Source organism: Pseudophryne corroboree, chromosome 1 (assembly GCF_028390025.1).
Source record: "Pseudophryne corroboree isolate aPseCor3 chromosome 1, aPseCor3.hap2, whole genome shotgun sequence".
NCBI lineage: Eukaryota > Metazoa > Chordata > Amphibia > Anura > Myobatrachidae > Pseudophryne > Pseudophryne corroboree.
The window spans coordinates 72,981,892-73,007,446 of record NC_086444.1 but is presented as its reverse complement, the minus strand read 5'-3'; the positions used below and the strand labels follow the sequence as shown (position 1 = coordinate 73,007,446).

At 47.1% G+C, this 25,555-nt stretch overlaps 2 protein-coding genes across 2 annotated transcripts in view; both read left to right on the top strand.

The window, feature by feature from the left end:
* AMACR (alpha-methylacyl-CoA racemase) overlaps window positions 1–17,152 on the top strand; it is a 79,929-nt gene extending 62,777 nt beyond the window's left edge. Inside the window, exon 6 of the mRNA XM_063925108.1 lies at window positions 16,584–17,152. Coding sequence (XP_063781178.1) covers window positions 16,584–16,993 — 410 coding nt within the window. The 3' untranslated portion in view covers window positions 16,994–17,152. The remainder of the gene's footprint in view (window positions 1–16,583) is intronic.
* A 2,059-nt stretch (window positions 17,153–19,211) lies between these two features.
* The window catches only part of SLC45A2 (solute carrier family 45 member 2), a 300,223-nt gene continuing 293,879 nt past the window's right edge, over window positions 19,212–25,555 (top strand). Inside the window, exon 1 of the mRNA XM_063960601.1 lies at window positions 19,212–19,306. The gene's annotated coding sequence lies outside the window, so the exon portion shown is untranslated. The remainder of the gene's footprint in view (window positions 19,307–25,555) is intronic.

The following is a 25,555-nucleotide window of genomic DNA, read 5'->3' as shown; positions in this document are numbered from 1 at the left end:
CAGGATTGGATGCTGGTGACCACGGAGCCCAGCCCGAGAGGCTGGGGAGCAGTCACACAAGGAAAAAATTTCCAGGGAGTGTGATCAAGTCTGGAGACTTTTCTCCACATAAATATACTGGAGCTAAGGGTAAATTTATAATGCTCTAAGCTTAGCAAGACCTCTGCTTCAAGGTCAGCCGGTATTGATCCAGTGGGAAAAACATCACGGCAGTCGCCCACGTAAACAGACAGGGCGACACAAGAAGCAGGAGGGCAATGGCAAAAACTGCAAGGACTTTTCGCTGGGCGGAAAATCATGTGATAGCACTGTCAGCAGTGTTTCATCCCGGGAATGGAAACTGGGAAGCAGACTTCCTCAGCAGGCACGACCTCCACCCGGGAGAGTGGAAACTTCATCGGGAAGTTTTTTCCACATGATTGTAAACCGTTGGGAAATACCAAAGGTGGACATGATGGCGTCCCGTCTGAACAAAAAACGGGACAGGTATTGCGCCAGGTCAAGAGACCCTCAGGCAATAGCTGTGGACGTTCTGGTAACACCGTGGGTGTACCAGTCGGTGTATGTGTTCCCTCCTCTGCTTCTCATACCTAAGGTGCTGAGAATTATAAGACGTAGAGGAGTAAGAACTATACTCATGGCTCCGGATTGGCCAAGAAGGACTTGGTACCCGGAACTTCAAGAGATGCTTACAGAGGTCTTATGGCCTCTGCTGCTAAGAAGGGATTTGCTTCAGCAAGTACCATGTCTGTTCCAAGACTTACCGCAGCTGCGTTTGTCGGCATGGCGGTGGAACGCCGGATCCTAAGGGAAAAAGGCATTCCGGAAGAGGTCATTCCTACCCTGGTCAAAGCCAGAAAGGAGGTGACCGCACAACATTATCACCACATGTGGCGAAAATATGTTGCGTGGTGTGAGGCCAGGATGGCCCCACAAAGAAATTTCAACTCGGTCGTTTCCTGCATTTCCTGCAAACAGGAGTGTCTATGGGCCGCAAATTGGGGTCCATTAAGGTTCAAATTTCGGCCCTGTCGATTTTCTTCCAGAAAGAATTGGCTTCAGTTCCTGAAGTCCAGAAGTTTGTCAAGGGAGTATTGCATATACAACCCCCTTTTGTGCCTCCAGTGGCACTGTGGGATCTCAACGTAGTTCTGGGATTCCTCAAATCACATTGGTTTAAAAAACCAGTCAAATCTGTGGATTTGAAGCATCTCACATGAAAAGTGACCATGCTCTTGGCCCTGGCCTGGACCAGGCGAGTGTCAAATTGGTGGTTTTTTCTCAAAAAAGCCCATATCTGTTTGTCCATTCGGACAGGGCAGAGCTGCGGACTCGTCCCCAGTTCTCTCCCTAAGGTGGTGTCAGTGTTTCACCTGAACCAGCTTATTGTGGTGCCTTGCACCTACTAGGGACTTGGAGGACTCCAAGTTGCTAGATGTTGTCAGGGCCCTGAAAATATGTTCCAGGACGGCTGGAGTCAGGAAAACTGACTTGCTGTTATCCTGTATGCACCCAACAAACTGGGTGCTCTTGCTTCTAAGCAGACTATTGCTAGTTGGATGTGTAATACAATTCAGCTTGCACATTCTGTGGCAGGCCTGCCACAGCCAAAATATGTAAATGCCCATTCCACAAGGAAGGTGGGCTCATCTTGGGCGGCTGCCCGAGGGGTCTCGGCTTTACAACTTTGCCGAGCGGTTATTTAGTCAGGGGCAAACACGTTTGTAAAATCCTACAAATTTGATACCCTGGCTAAGGAGGACCTGGAGTTCTCTCATTCGGTGCTGCAGAGTCATCCGCACTCTCCCGCCCGTTTGGGAGCTTTGGTATTATCCCCATGGTCCTTTCAGGAACCCCAGCATCCACTAGGACGATAGAGAAAATAAGAATTTACTTACCGATAATTCTATTTCTCGGAGTCCGTAGTGGATGCTGGGCGCCCATCCCAAGTGCGGATTGTCTGCAATACTTGTACATAGTTACAAAAATCGGGTTATTATTGTTGTGAGCCATCTTTTCAGAGGCTCCGCTGTTATCATACTGTTAACTGGGTTCAGATCACAGGTTGTACAGTATGATTGGTGTGGCTGGTATGAGTCTTACCCGGGATTCAAAATCCTTCCTTATTGTGTACGCTCGTCCGGGCACAGTACCTAACTGAGGCTTGGAGGAGGGTCATAGGGGGAGGAGCCAGTACACACCACCTGATCGTAAAGCTTTACTTTTTGTGCCCTGTCTCCTGCGGAGCCGCTATTCCCCCATGGTCCTTTCAGGAACCCCAGCATCCACTACGGACTCCGAGAAATAGAATTATCGGTAAGTAAATTCTTATTTTCCCTTTGATGTGTATTGACTGTACGAGCGATAACAGTCAGTAGTTCATTCCAGGTATGTACAATTATTTTGTTCGCCAAATATTTATATTTCCTGATTAATTTGTTAAGTAAACACTTCAGTATTCCCAATGATCATGCACAGGACTGTGACGAGTACAACGGATGCATATGCACCTCTTTCCCTTCATTAATTATAAGCTCCACCAGCTGCACAGGAGTGCGTCCCTGCTTCGTTCACATTTCCTCTCATGCCGTCTGACTGTTGCGATGATAGAAATGTTTGATCTTACGCTGCAGGTGACATACCATCTGCCTTCGTGATAACTGGAGAGAACCGTAAATATAAATCACAAGTTGAGCCTCCCATACAGGGCTGCCATCAGAAATTGTGGGGCCCGAGACTGACAAAAGAGACAGGGCCTCTCCAAAAAACAGATTCTGCTGCACCGCTCCGCTCCTATGCAATGTTATACATTATAATATGACATATAGGTGAAGTGTTGCAGACCTACAAGAATGGTTCATAGAAAGGTGATGCACGGTTGAAGGCTTGTTTTAAGAAGTCCTCCCTATGCATCCGCTTGGTGCAGCTCTCCAGGTATTGGTGCTAGGAGCCAGGGATGGCTCTCTTTGTAAGGGCCCCAGACACCAGTCCCCACAGCCCTCCCCCTGGTGGTGGCCCTGCTCCCATATCCGAAATGATTGGGAGCAGAAATATTTTGCATCTTGGATTTTTCCGTATTTCTGAATATTTGCATAGCATAATGAGATATCTCGGGGATGAGACCTAAGCCTACACACGAAATGCATTTATGTTTTATATACAGATGGGTCCACAGTTATCTTGGCTTCTTTGCTGCGCCTAGGCACAACATGGTTTATTAACATGAATCCTTCATCTATTGTTCTCAGCTGCAATACAATACAGAGAACAATACAGCAGGGGATTAAGGGGGTCATTCTGACCCGTTCGCTCGCTGCGTTTTAACGCAGCAGAACGAACGGGTCCCTACTGCGCCGTAGTGCGCTGGCGCATGCCAGACGGCCGAAGGCCGTAGCAGGGATACTATCGCTTCTGCCTGATTGACAGGCAGAGGCGATCGCTGGGTGGGAGAGGGCAGAACGGTGGCGTTTAGCCGCCGTTTCGTGGGTTTGGTCCGGCCAACGCAGTCGTGACCAGACCGAAAGGGGGGTGGGCCACAGCGGCTGCGTGACATCACACGCAGCCGCTGTGGGCCGGGGAGCGATGAGTAGCTCCCAGCCAGCACGCTAAATCTGCGCTGGCCGGGAGCTTCTCTTGAAGTGCAAAGGCATCGCCGCTGTGCGATACCTTTGCACTTCTGCGAGGGGGGGCCGGACTGACATGCGGGGTGGACTAGCTCTGTGCTGGGGGTCCCCCCGCATGTCAGTGTGAATGATCGTAGCTCGGAATGACCCCCTAAGTCATTACAGCAGGGGATTAAGTCTGACTGCCCAGTCAGATAATTCTATTAAAGGTCAAGATAAACATGGACCCATCTGTATACCTTATATACTATAATACAGTGGTTCTCAAACTCGGTCCTCAGGACCCCACACAGTGCATGTTTTGCAGGTCACCCAGCAAGTGCACAGGTGTATTAATTACTCACTGACACATTTTAAAAGGTCCACAGGTGGAGCAAATTATTTCACTTGTGATTCTGTGAGGAGAACTGCAAAACATGCACTGTGTGGGGTCCTGAGGACCGAGTTTGAGAACCTGTGCTATAATACATACAATTTTATTATAATGTATGAACTAAAATGTGTGTGTGTGTGTGTGTACATCGAAGCATAGTTTACTATCTCAGTCTTTCTAAAAAACAAAAACATTGGATTTCAAATATCAGATTTTTGGATATGTGTAGTAAGAGATGGGAGGGTGGTGGGCAAAAAAGATAAGGCAATGCATCAAGCCTTCTAAAGAGTGGGAAAGTAAAGAAGTTGCCCATGGCAACCAAACAGCTGTGCTATGGGTAACTCCTCCACTCGTCGACTTCGCCACATACTGGTATTGCAGTTACGGTTTTTATTACTGAATGCAAGTTTGTAATCTCTGTTTCATTCTGTGTGGAAGATTATGGGTGTAGTATTCCTGAGAACCAGGACAAATATATTTTTTGGACTTTGGGCATGATGCAGAGCTGGACAAATGCCTCAGGAGGTTACTTGTGTGAAGAGACACCTGCCACCAGTTTCTGTGATCTGCTGCTGCGTCCGCAGATGCAGCATCGTATCGCTCTGCATGACCATCGGCCATCTGAGTGGTTGATCAGGATGATCTGGTAAATTCACGCTGCCGGGCCAGAAAATCTCCCTAGACTCGGCATGCCTAAAAAAAGGAACAGAGACGACACTGTTTTGTAAAACACTCACATGCGCCATAACCCCCTCCCCAACGGGTCGTCGCATTCGCCGATCTGCACATACGAAGTGCTGATCCTGCACAAATCAGTAACCATCGGAGATGTACCAAACCATCGGGTTTTCGTACATCTCTGAATCAGGCCCAGTATTTTGGAGAATAATGCATTGAAGTACACTAGTGGGGAGATTTATCAAGAGGAGAAGTGGAGGTGTTGGCTATAACAAGCAATCAGGGTCTACCTATCATTTTATACAATGTGCTAGATATTTGATAGCTGGAATATGATTTTTTGGTTTGAGAAGACTCCCCCTAGAACCCAATAGCTAATGACACCTCACGAATAGCAATGATGAAGTGCCGTATTGATGTCACCCGTTTCACTACATCCTTCTGAATATTGGTTCCGCCAATGAAATGGTTCCTTCTGCTGTGTGTAGGCGACAGGTTTTTTCTAATAGACATTTGATAGATTTTGGATGAAGTGTGCTCCCTTGTTTCTCAGCTTAGCAAAGGTTGCACCATATAGCTTTGGGGTCCTTAAACCATGAATGATCACCAATTATACAGATGTATCCACCATTATCTTGAGTAGTTTTCTGTGCCTGGTCACAACATGATTTATTAGCATAAACCCTTCAGCTATTGTTCTCAACTGCAATACAATACAGAGAACAATGCAGCAGGGGATTAAGTCTGACTGGCCAGTCACAGTTAATCCTATTAACCGTCAAGATAAATGTGGATACATCTGTACCATGTAAGCGGGTTCAGGTTGTGCGTGATGACTAGCTGCTGAGTATTACCATCTACATGTAATTACTGTGCAATTTACATATAAAGTGTGAAGCTACAGATGTAGCAGCCATTAGATATCTGGGAGATTGTTTAGTATATATGTTAGTAAATGTTTTGTTTAGTAGTGGTCTGGTAACTTATGACTAAGGGTGTGTGTGGGGGTAGCTGGACTGCACACCCTAATTCTAAACCTAGTAAGAGGTGCTACACAGAACAGAAAGAAGAGAGGATGCAAGTGCACAGCCTAAGCCAGGCCTGTGGCTCTTCACCTGTTGTGAAACTACAAGTCCCAGCATGCCCTGCCACAGTTTTGTTTTTCAGGAATGTTAAAACTGTGGCAGAGCATGCTGGGACGTGTAGTTTCACAACATCTGGAGAGCCACAGGTTGGCCAGGCCTGGTCTAAGCACGAAGACCGTTGCTAATCAGAACAATTGTAATAAACTCTGCAATTTAACATGACGTAAAATTGAGGTTATCAACATCATTTGGGCCAGAAATATGGGCCTAACTACCACAACCTGGTGACCACATCAGATGGGTCAGGTCCAGCAAGCGGGATCCCCCGGGCCAGCACAACCCAACGACACTACTAAGAAGTAGTAGTTCATGTGTTAGAAAGTGTTACTGAGTGTAATAAGTGTTACATAGGTGAGCAGTAGTAATTAAGGTTTTAAAACTTTTACATAAGCACTGCAGGTGTTCTTAATACTTAGAGTGTGCACCTGCATTTTCTGTTTTTTTTCTGAGTGGAACTCATGACTAAGCAAAGGGGTGCTAGGCCTGTTAGAAATAAATAATAAGAATATACTGTATATTGTATAGAAAGAAGACTTGGAGCGCTTACTGTATAAAAGTGCTATACCTAAAAAAAAAAAAAAAAAAAAACATAAGCAGGACCCACAAGAAAACTTTGCCCATGGTTAGTGGAATATGTACCAACCAACCAACCAACTCCTAACTGTTATTTTACAGGCTGTGTTTAAAAATGACAGAAGCTGATTGGTTGGTACTTTATCTCTCTCCAAGGCTTGATACATCATCCCCATGGTGTATTATTATCTTTTCAGTGGCAAACAGGAGCACAAGTTCAGATTGCGTACCAGGATGAATAAACTCCCAATGCAGTACAAACGCAAAAGAAGAACAACTGGAATTGACACATGAATAAATACAATTGCATTGGCTTCACAGAACATCTACATCAACCAGTGTCTCCTCAATGGAAAGACAAAGTGGCCATGTAGTGTAGTAGTTATTATGTATTAATTCATAATACATAATAAAAAAAAATTCTATACATATTAACATAAATGGAAAGCATATTTGTGTTCCTAAAGATTCAATTGTAGGAAAGATCTCTCGCAAGGGAAACAGGAAGGTTGTAGAACATGATGTGTCATTAGGGAGTAAAGGGCAACTATACTTCTTGTCATATTTTTTGGCTCCTACAGGGCCTAAGGGGGTCATTCTGAGTTGATCGCACGTAGCAACTTTTTGCTGCTCGTGTGATCAACCTGGCGCCACTTATGGGGGAGTGTATTTTAGCATAGCAGGGCTGCGAACGCTTGTGCAGCCCTGCTATGCTAAAAAAGTTTCAAGTAAAACAAGACCAGGGTAAGAGTTACTCACCCAGTGCGACGGATCCAGCAAGCAATGAAGATCCCGGTCCTGACATCAGACATCCACCCTCCAAACGCCTCGACACGCCTGCGTTGGACTCACCACGCCTGAAAAATGGTGAGTATCCACCCCGGAACGCCTCCTGTCTGTCCGTCTTCTTGCGATTGCCGCTGCGCTCACATTTCTCGCTGGCAACGACACGCGCGCACAATGCATCCGCCGTGCATGCGCATTTCTGACCCGTTCGCACCGCCGCGAAGAACCACTGCCTGCGAACGGGTCGGAATGAACCCCTTAATTGAAGAGCTAGCTTAGTTGCCTCATAAGAATGGTAAGAAGGGTCATCCCAGTGCTGAGACTTAAACTTGCTTACTAGAAGAAATTTACCACTGTGACCTAATTTGGAAGAGTTACCATCTTATTTTGGGATTATACCTCCCTGCCAATAATGCATAGTTTTGGCTGATTGTGTTCCTCTGCTCAATAACAGAGATAATTATATTTCTTTCCTGGCAGAAATAAATCCACTTTATGTGTCAATGAAATTATTCAGAAGCTAGAAGTTAATTCCGATGATTCATCTTTATCATTTTGGAACACTTCGCATATTACTCTACTTTTGTAATTGCTTACCCACCGAGAGGAAAAGGCTTAGCATGTACTACTTGTTGTTCTACTTAATTGTTGCATTAATCCTGCTTTTAAGTTCTTCCTTTTGGATCTGGAAGTGGATTTTCCTCTCTCTCAACTGTTAAACTGCTAATTATATATGTATTGCTTAGGTCGTAGAAACTGATCTCCGTGGAACATATCAACAAAACTTTTACTGTCTCCAAGCAGTCACAAGTATAACCGTTATTCTTAATACTTATATGTATAGCCCAGTGGCGCTTACAGTCTGTACTTACCATTTTGTCAGAAGCCAATTCATCTCCCAGTACTGTACAGTATGTCTTTGGGCTGTGGGAGGGGACAGGAGCACCCACAGGCGACCCGTACCAACAGGGAGAGAACATACAAGCTCTGCACAGATAAGAAGTTGGAATCAAATCCATGACCGCAATGCTTTGAGGCAGCAATGATACACACTGTGCTACCCTCATTTGCAACACACTTTTCCCCCCGTGCAGTAAAGTGGGCCCACACCGTGCCAGTTGCCACTAGTTCCCATCTTTCCACTGATGTCTTTGGAAAGATGGTGCATGCGTAGAAGATAGCAAAGTGGATCATTGCTATCTTCAGTGCCAGCAACATCTTTCATAAGACATCACTGGCACTGCTGGCAGCAGATGTGCGGAGAGTTCATGCTCGGCACAGTGAAACAATCCAATCAGTGCATGGCACAGTATGCACCAACCTGGCCAGCCAGCACACATGGCGTTAGATAAACCTCTTAGCTGTGCGTTAATGTTATGACAACAGGGCTTTTTACTGAGTTTCTGCATATTCGAGGGAGGCAGAGATATATTTAACATGACGATGGAAGGGGTTGAAAGTCCACAGTTTATTGGCTCTTTAAAGACAATCTGGCCGAATGTTCGTTGGGGGCAAAAAAATAAGAATGCTTTCAAAAGTAGAAGTGTTAATAGTTTATATTTTTCTCTGACGTCCTAGTGGATGCTGGGGACTCCGAAAGGACCATGGGGAATAGCGGCTCCGCAGGAGACTGGGCACAAAAGTAAAGCTTTAGAACTACCTGGTGTGCACTGGCTCCTCCCCCTATGACCCTCCTCCAAGCCTCAGTTAGATTTTTGTGCCCGAACGAGAAGGGTGCAGTCTAGGTGGCTCTCCTGAGCTGCTTAGAAAAAAGTTTAGTTTTAGGTTTTTTATTTTCAGTGAGACCTGCTGGCAACAGGCTCACTGCATCGAGGGACTAAGGGGAGAAGAAGCGAACTCACCTGCGTGCAGAGTAGATTGGGCTTCTTAGGCTACTGGACATTAGCTCCAGAGGGACGATCACAGGCCCAGCCATGGATGGGTCCCAGAGCCGCGCCGCCGTCCCCCTTACAGAGCCAGAAGAGCAGAAGAGGTCCGGAAAAATCGGCGGCAGAAGACGTCCTGTCTTCAATAAGGTAGCGCACAGCACCGCAGCTGTGCGCCATTGCTCTCAGCACACTTCACACTCCGGTCACTGAGGGTGCAGGGCGCTGGGTGGGGGCGCCCTGAGACGCAATATAAACACCTTAGGGGGCAAAAAATGCATCACATATAGCTCCTGGGCTATATGGATGCATTTAACTCATGCCTGTTTTTCCATAAAAAAGCGGGAGAACGGCCGCCGAGAAGGGGGCGGAGCCTATCTCCTCAGCACACTGGCGCCATTTTTCCTCACAGCTCCGTTGGAGGGAAGCTCCCTGACTCTCCCCTGCAGTCCTGCACTACAGAAACAGGGTAAAACAAGAGAGGGGGGGCACTAATTTGGCAGATAAATCTATACAGCAGCTATATAAGGGAAAAACACTTATATAAGGTTATCCCTGTATATATATAGCGCTCTGGTGTGTGCTGGCAAACTCTCCCTCTGTCTCCCCAAAGGGCTAGTGGGGTCCTGTCCTCTATCAGAGCATTCCCTGTGTGTGTGCTGTATGTCGGTACGTTGTGTCGACATGTATGAGGAGGAAAATGGTATGGAGGCGGAGCAATTGCCTGTATTAGTGATGTCACCCCCTAGGGAGTCGACACCTGACTGGATGGTCTTATGGAAGGAATTACGTGATAGTGTCAGCACTTTACAAAAGACTGTTGACGACATGAGACAGCCGGCAAATCAGTTAATACCTGTACAGGCGTCTCAAACACCGTCAGGGGCTCTAAAGCGCCCGTTACCTCAGGTGGTCGACACAGACCCAGACACGGACACTGACTCCAGTGTCGACGGTGAGGAAACAAACGTATTTTCCAGTAGGGCCACACGTTACATGATCACGGCAATGAAGGAGGTTTTGAACATTTCTGATACTACAAGTACCACAAAAAAGGGTATTATGTGGGGTGTGAAAAAACTACCCGTAGTTTTTCCTGAATCAGATGAATTAAATGAGGTGTGTGATGAAGCGTGGGTTTCCCCCGATAAAAAACTGCTAATTTCTAAAAAATTATTGGCATTATACCCTTTCCCGCCAGAGGTTAGGGCGCGTTGGGAAACACCCCCTAGGGTAGATAAGGCGCTCACACGCTTATCAAAACAAGTGGCGTTACCGTCTCCTGATATGGCCGCCCTCAAGGAACCAGCTGATAGGAAGCTGGAAAATATCCTAAAAAGTATATACACACATACTGGTATTATACTGCGACCAGCAATCGCCTCAGCCTGGATGTGCAGTGCTGGGGTGGCTTGGTCGGATTCCCTGACTGAAAATATTGATACCCTGGACAGGGACAATATATTATTGACTATAGAGCATTTAAAGGATGCATTTCTATATATGAGAGATGCACAGAGGGATATTTGCACTCTGGCATCAAGAGTAAGTGCGCTGTCCATTTCTGCCAGAAGAGGGTTATGGACGCGACAGTGGTCAGGTGATGCGGATTCCAAACGGCATATGGAAGTATTGCCGTATAAAGGGGAGGAGTTATTTGGGGTCGGTCTATCGGACCTGGTGGCCACGGCAACGGCTGGGATATCCATCTTTTTACCCCAGGTCACCTCTCAGCAGAAAGAGACACCGTCTTTTCAGGCTCAGTCCTTTCGTCCCCATAAGGGCAAGCGGGCAAAAGGCCACTCGTATCTGCCCCGGGGCAGAGGAAGGGGAAAAAGACTGCAGCAGACCGCCTCTTCCCAGGAACAGAAGCCCTCCCCCGCTTCTGCCAAGTCCTCAGCATGACGCTGGGGCCTTACAAGCGGACTCAGGCACGGTGGGGGCCCGTCTCAAGAATTTCAGCGCGCAGTGGGCTCACTCGCAAGTGGACCCCTGGATCCTGCAGGTAGTATCTCAGGGGTACAAATTGGAATTCGAGACGTCTCCCCCTCGCCGGTTCCTGAAGTCTGCTTTACCAATGTCTCCCCCCGACAGGGAGGCGGTATTGGAAGCCATTCACAAGCTGTATTCCCAGCAGGTGATAATCAAGGTACCCCTCCTACAACAGGGAAAGGGGTATTATTCCACGCTGTTTGTGGTACCGTAACCGGACGGCTCGGTGAGACCTATTTTAAATCTGAAATCCTTGAACACTTACATACAAAGGTTCAAATTCAAGATGGAATCACTCAGAGCAGTGATAGCGAACCTGGAAGAAGGGGACTATATGGTGTCTCTGGACATCAAGGATGCTTACCTCCATGTCCCAATTTGCCCTTCTCACCAAGGGTACCTCAGGTTTGTGGTACAGAACTGTCACTATCAGTTTCAGACGCTGCCGTTTGGATTGTCCACGGCACCCCGGGTCTTTACCAAGGTAATGGCCGAAATGATGATTCTTCTTCGAAGAAAAGGCGTCTTAATTATCCCTTACTTGGACGATCTCCTGATAAGGGCAAGGTCCAGAGAACAGTTAGAGGTCGGAGTAGCACTATCTCAAGTAGTACTACGACAGCACGGATGGATTCTAAATATTCCAAAATCGCAGCTGATTCCGACGACACGTCTGCTGTTCCTAGGAATGATTCTGGACACAGTACAGAAAAAGGTGTTTCTCCCGGAGGAGAAAGCCAGGGAGTTATCCGACCTAGTCAGGAACCTCCTAAAACCAGGCCAAGTGTCAGTGCATCAATGCACAAGGGTCCTGGGAAAAATGGTGGCTTCTTACGAAGCGATTCCATTCGGCAGATTCCACGCAAGAACTTTTCAGTGGGATCTGCTGGACAAATGGTCCGGATCGCATCTTCAAATGCATCAGCGGATAACCCTGTCTCCAAGGACAAGGGTGTCTCTCCTGTGGTGGTTGCAGAGTGCTCATCTTCTAGAGGGCCGCAGATTCGGCATTCAGGACTGGGTCCTGGTGACCACGGATGCCAGCCTGAGAGGCTGGGGAGCAGTCACACAGGGAAGAAATTTCCAGGGCTTGTGGTCAAGCATGGAAACGTCACTTCACATAAATATCCTGTAACTAAGGGCCATTTACAATGCCCTAAGTCAGGCAAGGCCTCTGCTTCAGGGTCAGCCGGTGCTGATCCAGTCGGACAACATCACGGCAGTCGCCCACGTAAACAGACAGGGCGGCACAAGAAGCAGGAGGGCAATGACGGAAGTTGCAAGGATTCTTCGCTGGGCGGAAAATCATGTGATAGCACTGTCAGCAGTGTTCATTCCGGGAGTGGACAACTGGGAAGCAGACTTCCTCAGCAGACACGATCTCCACCCGGGGGAGTGGGGACTTCACCCAGAAGTCTTCCACATGATTGTGAACCGTTGGGATAAACCAAAGGTGGACATGATGGCGTCCCGCCTCAACAAAAAACTGGACAGATATTGCGCCAGGTCAAGGGACCCTCAGGCAATAGCTGTGGACGCTCTGGTAACACCGTGGGTGTACCAGTCAGTGTATGTGTTTCCTCCTCTGCCTCTCATACCCAAGGTACTGAGAATCATAAGAAGGAGAGGAGTAAGGACTATACTCGTGGCTCCGGATTGGCCAAGAAGGACTTGGTACCCGGAACTTCAAGAGATGCTCACGGAAGACCCGTGGCCTCTACCTCCAAGAAAGGACCTGCTCCAGCAGGGACCATGTCTGTTCCAAGACTTACCGCGGCTGCGTTTGACGGCATGGCGGTTGAACGCCGGATCCTGAAGGAAAAAGGCATTCCGGATGAAGTCATCCCTACCCTGATCAAAGCCAGGAAGGATGTAACTGTGCAACATTATCACCGTATTTGGTGTAAATATGTTGCGTGGTGTGAGGCCAGGAAGGCCCCTACAGAGGAATTTCAACTGGGTCGTTTCCTGCATTTCCTGCAAACAGGACTGTCTATGGGCCTAAAATTAGGGTCCATTAAGGTTCAAATTTCGGCCCTGTCAATATTCTTCCAAAAAGAACTAGCTTCAGTTCCTGAAGTTCAGACGTTTGTCAAGGGGGTACTGCATATACAGCCTCCTTTTGTGCCTCCAGTGGCACCTTGGGATCTCAATGTAGTTTTGGGGTTCCTGAAATCACATTGGTTTGAACCACTCACCACTGTGGACTTAAAATATCTCACATGGAAAGTGGTAATGCTGTTAGCCCTGGCCTCAGCCAGGCGTGTCTCAGAATTGGCGGCTTTATCCTATAAAAGCCCTTACCTAATTTTTCATACGGACAGGGCAGAATTGAGGACTCGTCCTCAATTTCTCCCTAAGGTGGTTTCAGCATTTCACTTAAACCAGCCTATTGTGGTGCCTGCGGCTACTAGGGGCTTGGAGGATTCCAAGTTGCTGGACGTAGTCAGGGCCCTGAAAATATATGTTTCCAGGACGGCTGGAGTCAGAAAATCTGACTCGCTGTTTATCCTGTATGCACCCAACAAGCTGGGTGCTCCTGCTTCTAAGCAGACTATTGCTCGTTGGATTTGTAGTACAATTCAGCTTGCACATTCTATGGCAGGCCTGCCACAGCCAAAATCTGTAAAAGCCCATTCCACACGGAAAGTGGGCTCATCTTGGGCGGCTGCCCGAGGGGTCTCGGCTTTACAACTTTGCCGAGCAGCTACTTGGTCAGGGGCAAACACGTTTGCTAAATTCTACAAATTTGATACCCTGGCTGAGGAGGACTTGGAGTTCTCTCATTCGGTGCTGCAGAGTCATCCGCACTCTCCCGCCCGTTTGGGAGCTTTGGTATAATCCCCATGGTCCTTTCGGAGTCCCCAGCATCCACTAGGACGTCAGAGAAAATAAGAATTTACTTACCGATAATTCTATTTCTCATAGTCCGTAGTGGATGCTGGGCGCCCATCCCAAGTGCGGATTGTCTGCAATACTTGTACATAGTTATTGTTACAAAAAATCGGGTTATTATTGTTGTGAGCCATCTTTTCAGAGGCTCCTCTGTTATCATGCTGTTAACTGGGTTCAGATCACAAGTTGTACGGTGTGATTGGTGTGGCTGGTATGAGTCTTACCCGGGATTCAAAATCATTCCTTATTGTGTACGCTCGTCCGGGCACAGTATCCTAACTGAGGCTTGGAGGAGGGTCATAGGGGGAGGAGCCAGTGCACACCAGGTAGTTCTAAAGCTTTACTTTTGTGCCCAGTCTCCTGCGGAGCCGCTATTCCCCATGGTCCTTTCGGAGTCCCCAGCATCCACTACGGACTATGAGAAATAGAATTATCGGTAAGTAAATTCTTATTATCAATTAACAAAGTGCAAAGTGAATGAACAGAAGAGAAATCTAAATCAAATCAATATTTGGCGTGACCACCTTTTGCCTTCAATACACCATCAATTCTTCTAGGTACACTTGCACACAGTTTTTGAAGGAACTCAACATGGAGGTTGTTCCAAACATCTTGGAGAACTAAGCGCAGATCTTCTGTGGATGTAGGCTTGCTCATATCCATCTGTCTCTTCATGTAATCCCAGTCAGACTCGATGTTGGGATCAGGTTGGGGGCCATATCATCACTTCCAGAACTCTTTGTTCTTCTTTAGGCTGAAGATAGTTATTTATGACATTGGCTGTATGTTTGGGGTCGTTGTCTTGCTGCAGAATACATTTTTGATCCAATCAAACACCTCCCTGATGGTATTTCAGTAGACATACAGACCAATTAATTTTATATATAAGATATATGGTCCTGGCCCGAAAGGGGTGCATTTGCTTAGTTTGAACCTTGCCAGTATTTTAAGTTGGATAATGAAGAGTGTATGTACCAAGTTTGGTCCAGATCGATCAAGCCATGTAGGAACCAATGAAGAACAAACATACATACATACATACATACATATTTTTATATATATATATATATATATATATATATATATATATATATATATATATATATATATATATATATATATATATATATATATATAGTCCCACTGATCCAGCACTCCTGCCATTTTACAATGCATAGTGTCCCAGGGCCATCCACGGCTGATAGTAACAGGTGGGTAAGAATAGGACTTGTAAAAAAAAGAGAAAAAAATGGTTACCACCGCAGTTGCAGTTATCAACGTTTCAAATGTAAACTTTCATCAGGATCCTCTAAAATTACACGGCACTTGGGGCAATTTCAATGGTCATTGACAATACACTGGTTTCATATATGTTCAGCTGCTAAAAATGAATAGAAGTCTAAGGAGTGGAATTCAGTTAGCTGCAGTAATTTGCCACTGGCTAATTGATCCCGTCGCTATCTATTTAGCCCAGAAGACAGGCAGCAGTTAAGATGGAATATTTTTCAAGCCTGAGCAGGCTAGAAAATAAATCCCCGATAAATGGCCCATTTTTGGGTGCGCTGTCGTGTTAACACATAGGTCCAGGAACTTATCCCGGATTCTATGGGGGGTTATTCAATCGTTTGAAAAGTCAGTTGGGAGTCTGTTTTGTCCTATCTAATAGACAGGGAAAAAACAGACACCCAACCGACTTTTCAAACAATTGAATTCCTCCCTATGTGTTAACGCCCGTTAAGAGTTAATTAACCAGATGAGAAAAAAGGGCTGCAGTTGCATAGCCTCAGGTGTTAAAGCGCAAGGCTACCAACCTTCTTTACCCCCGACATATTAACGGGACTAATTGAATTCCCCTTTAAGAGACTTTTTAGGAACCCTTTGTAGTCTCCATTACTTTTGACCTATAAATCCCTATGCCTCTCTGTCCCTTGCACCAAAAACACATTTTAAGCATGATTACACAGGGGAAATGTCCCTGATAGGTTCTATGTGGAAATCTGCAGGGCGAGTAGTTTGCAGGACCTTGGGAGCAATAGAAGCTGTAAGGAGGACAAACGGTTCACTTCCTCCAGGCCAAGGTCTGAAGACTAGGAAAGTGACCACTTCTATGTGACTTATTTTTATACATTTGGTCACTATGGGGCAGATGTATTAACCTGGAGAAGGCATAAGGAAGTGATAAACCAGTGATATGTGCAAGGTGATAAAGCCAACAGCCAATCAGCTCCAATATGTAAAGTAACAGTTAGGATCTGATTGGCTGCTGCCTTTATCACTTTGCACATATCACTGGTTTATCACTTCCTTATGCCTTCTCCAGGTTAATACATCTGCCCCTATGTCCTATGTTTCCATTTTGCTCTTTTACGACACTTCCTTACTGTATATACAGCACTGCTTAGAATTGGTTGTTTTCTTTAAAAATACTAGATGTGTATATACCGTATGTATCCTATACCTGTGGGGAAGTGCTGGCCACTAGATGGCGCCCAATGGAGCAACTCAACTGCTGCTCCGTTCCGGCACGCACAGCCGCTGACATTATTGTTATGCTGTTCCGTCATTTTTACGAACTGGTAACTATTATTTAGTATATATTTTAATAAGATGTATTTAATTTTGTTATCTACAGGCCTTCAGCTTGATCCCGCTTACCTCTCCAATCACATGAGTTTTTCCGATTGGCCTGCATTAAAGAGAATATTTACGGAGAAATTCCTGGAAAAGACGCAGGAACAATGGTGTCAGATCTTTGACGGCATGGACGCATGCGTGACACCCGTGTTGTCCTTTGACAATGCTCCAACCCATCAGCACAATGAGGAACGAGGATCTTTTATTTCAAACGATGAAGGGGAAGTGAGCCCACGGCCAGCTCCTGTCCTGTCCAGAACCCCCGCCGCTCCGTGTTCCGGCCGGGATCCTTTTATCGGGGAGCACACACATGAAGTGCTGACAGAATACGGCTTTAGTACTGACGAAATTTCTGTCCTTCAGTCTTCTGAAGTAATTACCTGTAATAAGCCAAAAGCACAGTTATAATTCTATCTGTGGGAAATAGCAAGAGTCGCCATTTAATTTATACGTAATATATACTTGAAAAAAAATATTTTTTTTTAACCAATTATGTTCAAATGCATATACAAATATATTTTGAAAATGTTTGAGACAAAATAAAAATGTATTTTCTTTTTTGTTGAATTGTGTATCATTCAATGTAAAAAGGGGGTCATTCCGAGTTTATCGCTAGCTGCATTCGTTCGCTGCGCAGCAATCAGGCAAAAAAAGGCACTTCTGCGCAATGCGCACGCGCGTCGTACTTTTGCAACAAACGATGTAGTTTCACACAAGGTCTAGCAAAGCTTTTCAGACGCACTGCTGGCCGCAGAGTGATTGACAGGAAGAGGGCGTTTCTGGGTGTCAACGGATCATTTTCAGGAAGTATTCGAAAAAACGCAGGCATGCCAGGAAAAACGCAGGCGTGGCTGGGCGAATGCAGGGCGTGTTCGTGACGTCAAAACAGGAACTGAACGGTCTGAAGCGATCGCAACGCTGAGTAGGTCTGAAGCTACTCTGAAACTGCACAAAATATTTTGTAGCCGCTCTGCGATCCCTTCGTTCGCACTTCTGCTAAGCTAAGATACACTCCCAGTGGGCGGCGACATAGCGTTTGCACGGCTGCTAAAATCTGCTAGTGAGCGATCAACTCGGAATGACCACCATAGTGCTACAGAGAATTAGCAGGGCTCTTCTGTACAGGCTTGTTCAGTTTGTATGCAGAAATGTGAGCTTGTAGTGTTAATAAGTAAATAACAAAGCGGCGGCTGAGAAGTCGCAATATCTCTAGTAGCGATGTGACCTCGTACACCGAGCCGCAAACTACTTGGTGCGACTGAGCCACGAAGAGCAGCGTAGCTAGTTTTTCTTTATATTTCTGTCACCGAAGGCGCAGCGAAACAACACTTAACCACATACCAGAGAAACTGGGCCGCGACTTTAGCCGTACAGCAATCCGTTTTAAATATGTACAAACGGAACTTGGCGTGAGAAGAAGCTGCAGCCGCTGCATCATAGCACTTCTTATACAGATTCATACTCACTCAGATTGATCAGTGCAGTCTTATTAAGTGGTTTTATCACATTTGATTGTTTAATTTGTGCGATTAAGACATACAGTACATACAAGCTAAAAAGATGCTCAGCGCCGCTCGCAAGGGGAATCACGCGCCGAGAAGGGCTGTTTGGTGCGAGGACACATCTCTACATAATACTCAAAGAAAGCGGTCTGTAGAGACAGACCAAAAGCGAAAAAGGCCTTTGTGTTGCACTCTTATTATAATGTTATAAAAATTATAACGTAACTTTTAGGGTGGGTACACATAAGATAATATGCCGTCTGATACTGTGGATCGGAGCCACATATATCGCCCACATAGTCTAGTGTGTACCCTTAATTGTATGCTCCTGCGAATAGTCAGCGACGTCACATCTGATGTTCTGCACGCCAGACAAGGGCATGCTTCTGGATGTGACCAATAAATGATATATATATATATAGCGTGCGCTATGGGGGTCATTCAGATGTGGTTGGAGGAGCTATCGCTGCTGCATACATAGAAGCAGCAGTGATAGCTCTAATATGATAATGCAGTAGGGGGCGCCACACCTTCTGCTGCATTACTGAAAACTGCATACTAGGACCCGGTATCGGATCATTTCTGACGGCATCGGCCGGCTGTGTGACCCATGAGGTTGCGCAAGACGGCTACCGCAGCTTCTACCTGGAGGCTAGGAAATCTCCATCCTGTGACGGAGATCCTGGCCCCTTCCCTACCCTGCAGTGGTGGCAACACACCTCTGCTTTGATAAATGGAGGCCGTAGTCTGATGTCATCCTGCGTCGCAGGACCCATTTGCACATGTGCAGAACGGGTCCTGCACATGCACAAAGTACTGCTAATCTTTAGTGTGCTGCGGACACAGCAACTCCAACCACATCTGAATGACTCTATATCCCCCATCCGTGTATGTACTTTGTTAGGCACTGCAAAACTCTTATGGCGCCATATAAATAAACAAGGATAAATATCGTTCTGTGTGTACAGGTGGCCAGTGTGTCTTTGTGGCACCTAACCAGAACTTAAAAGACATTCAATTTAACATATATAGCGGATATAGACTGCTGTAAGCCAGCAGCAGGTCACATGAGCTAGAAGCTGTGGGAACCAGCTGCAGCCGGCTGAGGAAACCGTTGGAGAGCAGAGCGGACAGTTGCAGCGGCCATCTTAGGAAGGTGTTGTGAGCAGGCGCTATGCGTAGTAACCGACAGAGCCTCTGTTCCTGGTGACTGGAGTTGGTGAGCAGCAGCCAGAGCCCAGTACTTTTACCCTTATGTGTCATGAGTTGTCAGCAGAGTCCTCCCTGCAGGCAGGGGCGGTGACGCAGACTCCCTGGTGAGAGTGAAGGTGGAGCAGAGGCGGCACTGCCCTGATGGCAGACACGCAGTGAGCAGCCCACTGAGCAGAATACCCTTCCCTGAATAAGTAGTATACAGAGAGGAGTAGGCGTCCCTTATAGTAATTGTAGGCTCCCTTGATAGGATTACACTGGGCAGAATAGGCAATGCCTGGAATGAGCGACTCCTCATGAGGGAGATAGAAATTATTGTTGACGCAAATGGGTATAGTGCTAACAAGGTTACTGACACCCCTTCTTCTGGTCCCGCTCTTCCACCCGACAGATATTACTCTACTGCCCTTCTTTCTATTCACCTCCCACCTGAATAAAGCAATATACAGTAAGCTCCTTTGATTTCCTGTAAATGGTTAGTAGAGCACATTGGCGTGGATCATAAAACACAGTTGGGCAGATGTATGAAGCCTGGAGAAGGGATAAAGCAGTGATAAGTGCAAGGTGATAACACACCAGCCAATCATTACGTATTTAAAAAATGACAGGAGCTGATTGGTTGGTGCGTTATGACCTTCCACTTATCACTTCTATATCCCTTCTCCAGGCTTAATACATCTGCCCCATTATTCATCAATAGCAGGGCTGGTGCCAGGGTTGTCTGGCAACCTACTTCACGAGGTTGGGGTATGCACCACAAAGCCCGAATTAGTGTTGGAGAAAACAAAGGTTTTTTGTTGACTAGTTTATGCTACTGTATTACATTACAGGGAGCGGAGTTACAGGCCTATAATGGATCCTTGTTACACAGTAAGTTTTTACATTGTGTACTTTATATTCATTGGGATTTTCCATTGCTTCATGTAGGTGCCAAAGCAGGGCAACAGTGCGCCCTGGGCCGGTCCCAATCCCACACATGTGATGTCATGAAGAGGACTCACTGGGCAGCTCTTAAGGGCCCCATACACTTCCATGACTTGTCAGACAGACATGTAGCGGGTGATCGCTAGAGATGAGCGCCGGAAATTTTTCGGGTTTTGTGTTTTGGTTTTGGGTTCGGTTCCGCGGCCGTGTTTTGGGTTCGACCGCGTTTTGGCAAAACCTAACCGAATTTTTTTTGTCGGATTCGGGTGTGTTTTGGATTCGGGTGTTTTTTTCCAAAAAACCTAAAAAACAGCTTAAATCATAGAATTTGGGGGTCATTTTGATCCCAAAGTATTATTAACCTCAAAAACCATCATTTCCACTCATTTTCAGTCTATTCTGAATACCTCACACCTCACAATATTATTTTTAGTCCTAAAATTTGCACCGAGGTCGCTGGATGACTAAGCTAAGCGACCCTAGTGGCCGACACAAACACCTGGCCCATCTAGGAGTGGCACTGCAGTGTCACGCAGGATGTCCCTTCCAAAAAACCCTCCCCAAACAGCACATGACGCAAAGAAAAAAAGAGGCGCAATGAGGTAGCTGTGTGAGTAAGATAAGCGACCCTAGTGGCCGACACAAACACCGGGCCCATCTAGGAGTGGCACTGCAGTGTCACGCAGGATGTCCCTTCCAAAAAACCCTCCCCAAACAGCACATGACGCAAAGAAAAAAAGAGGCGCAATGAGGTAGCTGTGTGAGTAAGATAAGCGACCCTAGTGGCCGACACAAACACCGGGCCCATCTAGGAGTGGCACTGCAGTGTCACGCAGGATGTCCCTTCCAAAAAACCCTCCCCAAACAGCACATGACGCAAAGAAAAAAAGAGGCGCAATGAGGTAGCTGTGTGAGTAAGATAAGCGACCCTAGTGGCCGACACAAACACCGGGCCCATCTAGGAGTGGCACTGCAGTGTCACGCAGGATGTCCCTTCCAAAAAACCCTCCCCAAACAGCACGACGCAAAGAAAAAAAGAGGCGCAATGCGGTAGCTGTGTGAGTAAGATAAGCGACCCTAGTGGCCGACACAAACACCGGGCCCATCTAGGAGTGGCACTGCAGTGTCACGCAGGATGTCCCTTCCAAAAAACCCTCCCCAAACAGCACATGACGCAAAGAAAAAAAGAGGCGCAATGAGGTAGCTGTGTGAGTAAGATAAGCGACCCTAGTGGCCGACACAAACACCGGGCCCATCTAGGAGTGGCACTGCAGTGTCACGCAGGATGTCCCTTCCAAAAAACCCTCCCCAAACAGCACATGACGCAAAGAAAAAAAGAGGCGCAATGAGGTAGCTGTGTGAGTAAGATAAGCGACCCTAGTGGCCGACACAAACACCGGGCCCATCTAGGAGTGGCACTGCAGTGTCACGCAGGATGGCCCTTCCAAAAAACACTCCCCAAACAGCACATGACGCAAAGAAAAATTAAAGAAAAAAGAGGTGCAAGATGGAATTGTCCTTGGGCCCTCCCACCCACCCTTATGTTGTATAAACAGGACATGCACACTTTAACCAACCCATCATTTCAGTGACAGGGTCTGCCACACGACTGTGACTGATATGACGGGTTGGTTTGGACCCCCACCAAAAAAGAAGCAATTAATCTCTCCTTGCACAAACTGGCTCTACAGAGGCAAGATGTCCACCTCATCATCATCATCCTCCGATATATCACCGTGTACATCCCCCTCCTCACAGATTATCAATTCGTCCCCACTGGAATCCACCATCTCAGCTCCCTGTGTACTTTGTGGAGGCAATTGCTGCTGGTCAATGTCTCCGCGGAGGAATTGATTATAATTCATTTTAATGAACATCATCTTCTCCACATTTTCTGGATGTAACCTCGTACGCCGATTGCTGACAAGGTGAGCGGCGGCACTAAACACTCCTTCGAAGTACACACTTGTGGGAGGGCAACTTAGGTAGAATAAAGCCAGTTTGTGCAAGGGCCTCCAAATTGCCTCTTTTTCCTGCCAGTATAAGTACGGACTGTGTGACGTGCCTACTTGGATGCGGTCACTCATATAATCCTCCACCATTCTTTCAATGTTGAGAGAATCATATGCAGTGACAGTAGACGACATGTCCGTAATCGTTGTCAGGTCCTTCAGTCCGGACCAGATGTCAGCATCAGCAGTCGCTCCAGACTGCCCTGCATCACCGCCAGCGGGTGGGCTCGGAATTCTGAGCCTTTTCCTCGCACCCCCAGTTGCGGGAGAATGTGAAGGAGGAGATGTTGACAGGTCGCGTTCCGCTTGACTTGACAATTTTCTCACCAGCAGGTCTTTCAACCCCAGCAGACTTGTGTCTGCCGGAAAGAGAGATCCAAGGTAGGCTTTAAATCTAGGATCGAGCACGGTGGCCAAAATGTAGTGCTCTGATTTCAACAGATTGACTACCCGTGAATCCTTGTTAAGCGAATTAAGGGCTCCATCCACAAGTCCCACATGCCTAGCGGAATCGCTCCGTGTTAGCTCCTCCTTTAATGTCTCCAGCTTCTTCTGCAAAAGCCTGATGAGGGGAATGACCTGACTCAGGCTGGCAGTGTCTGAACTGACTTCACGTGTGGCAAGTTCAAAGGGCATCAGAACCTTGCACAACGTTGAAATCATTCTCCACTGCGCTTGAGACAGGTGCATTCCACCTCCTATATCGTGCTCAATTGTATAGGCTTGAATGGCCTTTTGCTGCTCCTCCAACCTCTGAAGCATATAGAGGGTTGAATTCCACCTCGTTACCACTTCTTGCTTCAGATGATGGCAGGGCAGGTTCAGTAGTTTTTGGTGATGCTCCAGTCTTCTGTACGTGGTGCCTGTACGCCGAAAGTGTCCCGCAATTCTTCTGGCCACCGACAGCATCTCTTGCACGCCCCTGTCGTTTTTTTAAAAATTCTGCACCACCAAATTCAAGGTATGTGCAAAACATGGGACGTGCTGGAATTTGCCCATATTTAATGCACACACAATATTGCTGGCGTTGTCCGATGCCACAAATCCACAGGAGAGTCCAATTGGGGTAAGCCATTCCGCGATGATCTTCCTCAGTTGCCGTAAGAGGTTTTCAGCTGTGTGTTATGAGCCACGGCTGTGGCTCATTCCTGTTTTGCATTTTTGTTATGTATTTTATGTTATACTTCTGTTTATGTTCCCCGTGGGTGTCATGGGGTGCTCGGAGCTCACCCTTAAGGAGGGGATACTGTTATGAACCACAGGTAGTGGTTCATTTCTATTTTATGTTTATTTAGTTGTCTTGCATGCCAGGATTTCCCATTGCTCTGTTTTAGATTACTCTTGTCTGCTGCCGCTGGTGAGTCTGTGCAATTGCAGCTTGTTCCCATGTGTTCAGCCTCATCTGGCTGCTAATTGCATCTTGTCAGCTTGGAGTCCTGCAATAGGCCAGCTGCACTGGATTATTAATTAGGCCTCTCTGTTATATGCTGGCTGATTGCAGTTCGCAGATGCTGGTGATATTTCTGGGTTTTCAGTCTGCTTGAGTTCTGAGCTTGGTTCCTGCTAGTTCCTGAGCTTCCTGAATGCTGAATCTGTTTGCTGAAAGTGTTTCCAGTCCTGCTGTATCCGGTCGTTCCTGTTCTCAGTTGTCCTGTACTCGGAAGTCGTCATCTGTTCCTGGAGTCCTGACTGAGCACCTTTGAACATCCAGTGGTGTTCGTGAGTCACGGCGTAGCCGTGTGTTGCGGCTGGGCCGCTTAATTATTTATCTTTTATTATTTGTGTTCCGGAGCTTTTGCGGAGGATTCCGCTCCCACAGATCCACTCTGGTATCCAGCGGTGCTGGGTAGGAGTACGGACTAGTGGATTTTGGTTGTCCTTTTCCCTGGCGGGTTACCGCACATACCTCAGGTTTAGTCAGTTAGCTTGTAGCCCCTGGCCTGGTTGTTTAGTCAGAGGGCCCCTTGTTATCACCCTGTCTCGGATTTCCCTTTGTCTCCCATTAAGACCTGAGGGGGCATCGGAGTTGGGCAGACATAATCCGCCCTTCAAACGCGGCTGCCATGGGCTCAAGCAACCATAGTCTCGCAGGGGATTTCTGACCACACGGGCGAGACAACGGAGTTAGGGCGCCAGGGGCTATTCCCTTTCCATTCCCCTTTCCCAGCATTACGTCCTGGTGCTCTGGACTCGCTTCATAACATCTCCATTGTTCTGAGCACCAGGAACCTAACACTGTGTGCGTATTCTGGAAAGCGGTGATACAAAGCGTAGCCTGCCTAGGAAAGAGTTGGCGTTTGCGAGATGCTGCTACTGGTGCCGCCGCTGCTGTTCTTGCGGCGGGAGTCCATACATCTACCCAGTGGGCTGTCACAGTCATATAGTCCTGACCCTGCCCTGCTCCACTTGTCCACATGTCCGTGGTTAAGTGGACATTGGGTACAACTGCATTTTTTAGGACACTGGTGAGTCTTTTTCTGACGTCCGTGTACATTCTCGGTATCGCCTGCCTAGAGAAGTGGAACCTAGATGGTATTTGGTAACGGGGGCACACTGCCTCAATAAATTGTCTAGTTCCCTGTGAACTAACGGCGGATACCGGACGCACGTCTAACACCAACATAGTTGTCAAGGCCTCAGTTATCCGCTTTGCAGCAGGATGACTGCTGTGATATTTCATCTTCCTCGCAAAGGACTGTTGAACAGTCAATTGCTTACTGGAAGTAGTACAAGTGGGCTTACGACTTCCCCTCTGGGATGACCATCGACTCCCAGCAGCAACAACAGCAGCGCCAGCAGCAGTAGGCGTTACACGCAAGGATGCATCGGAGGAATCCCAGGCAGGAGAGGACTCGTCAGAATTGCCAGTGACATGGCCTGCAGGACTATTGGCATTCCTGGGGAAGGAGGAAATTGACACTAAGGGAGTTGGTGGGGTGGTTTGCGTGAGCTTGGTTACAAGAGGAAGGGATTTACTGGTCAGTGGACTGCTTCCGCTGTCGCCCAAAGTTTTTGAACTTGTCACTGACTTATTATGAATGCGCTGCAGGTGACGTATAAGGGAGGATGTTCCGAGGTGGTTAACGTCCTTACCCCTACTTATTACAGCTTGACAAAGGCAACACACGGCTTGACACCTGTTGTCCGCATTTCTGTTGAAATACTTCCACACCGAAGAGCTGATTTTTTTGGTATTTTCACCAGGCATGTCAGTGGCCATATTCCTCCCACGGACAACAGTTGTCTCCCCGGGTGCCTGACTTAAACAAACCACCTCACCATCAGAATCCTCCTGGTCAATTTCCTCCCCAGCGCCAGCA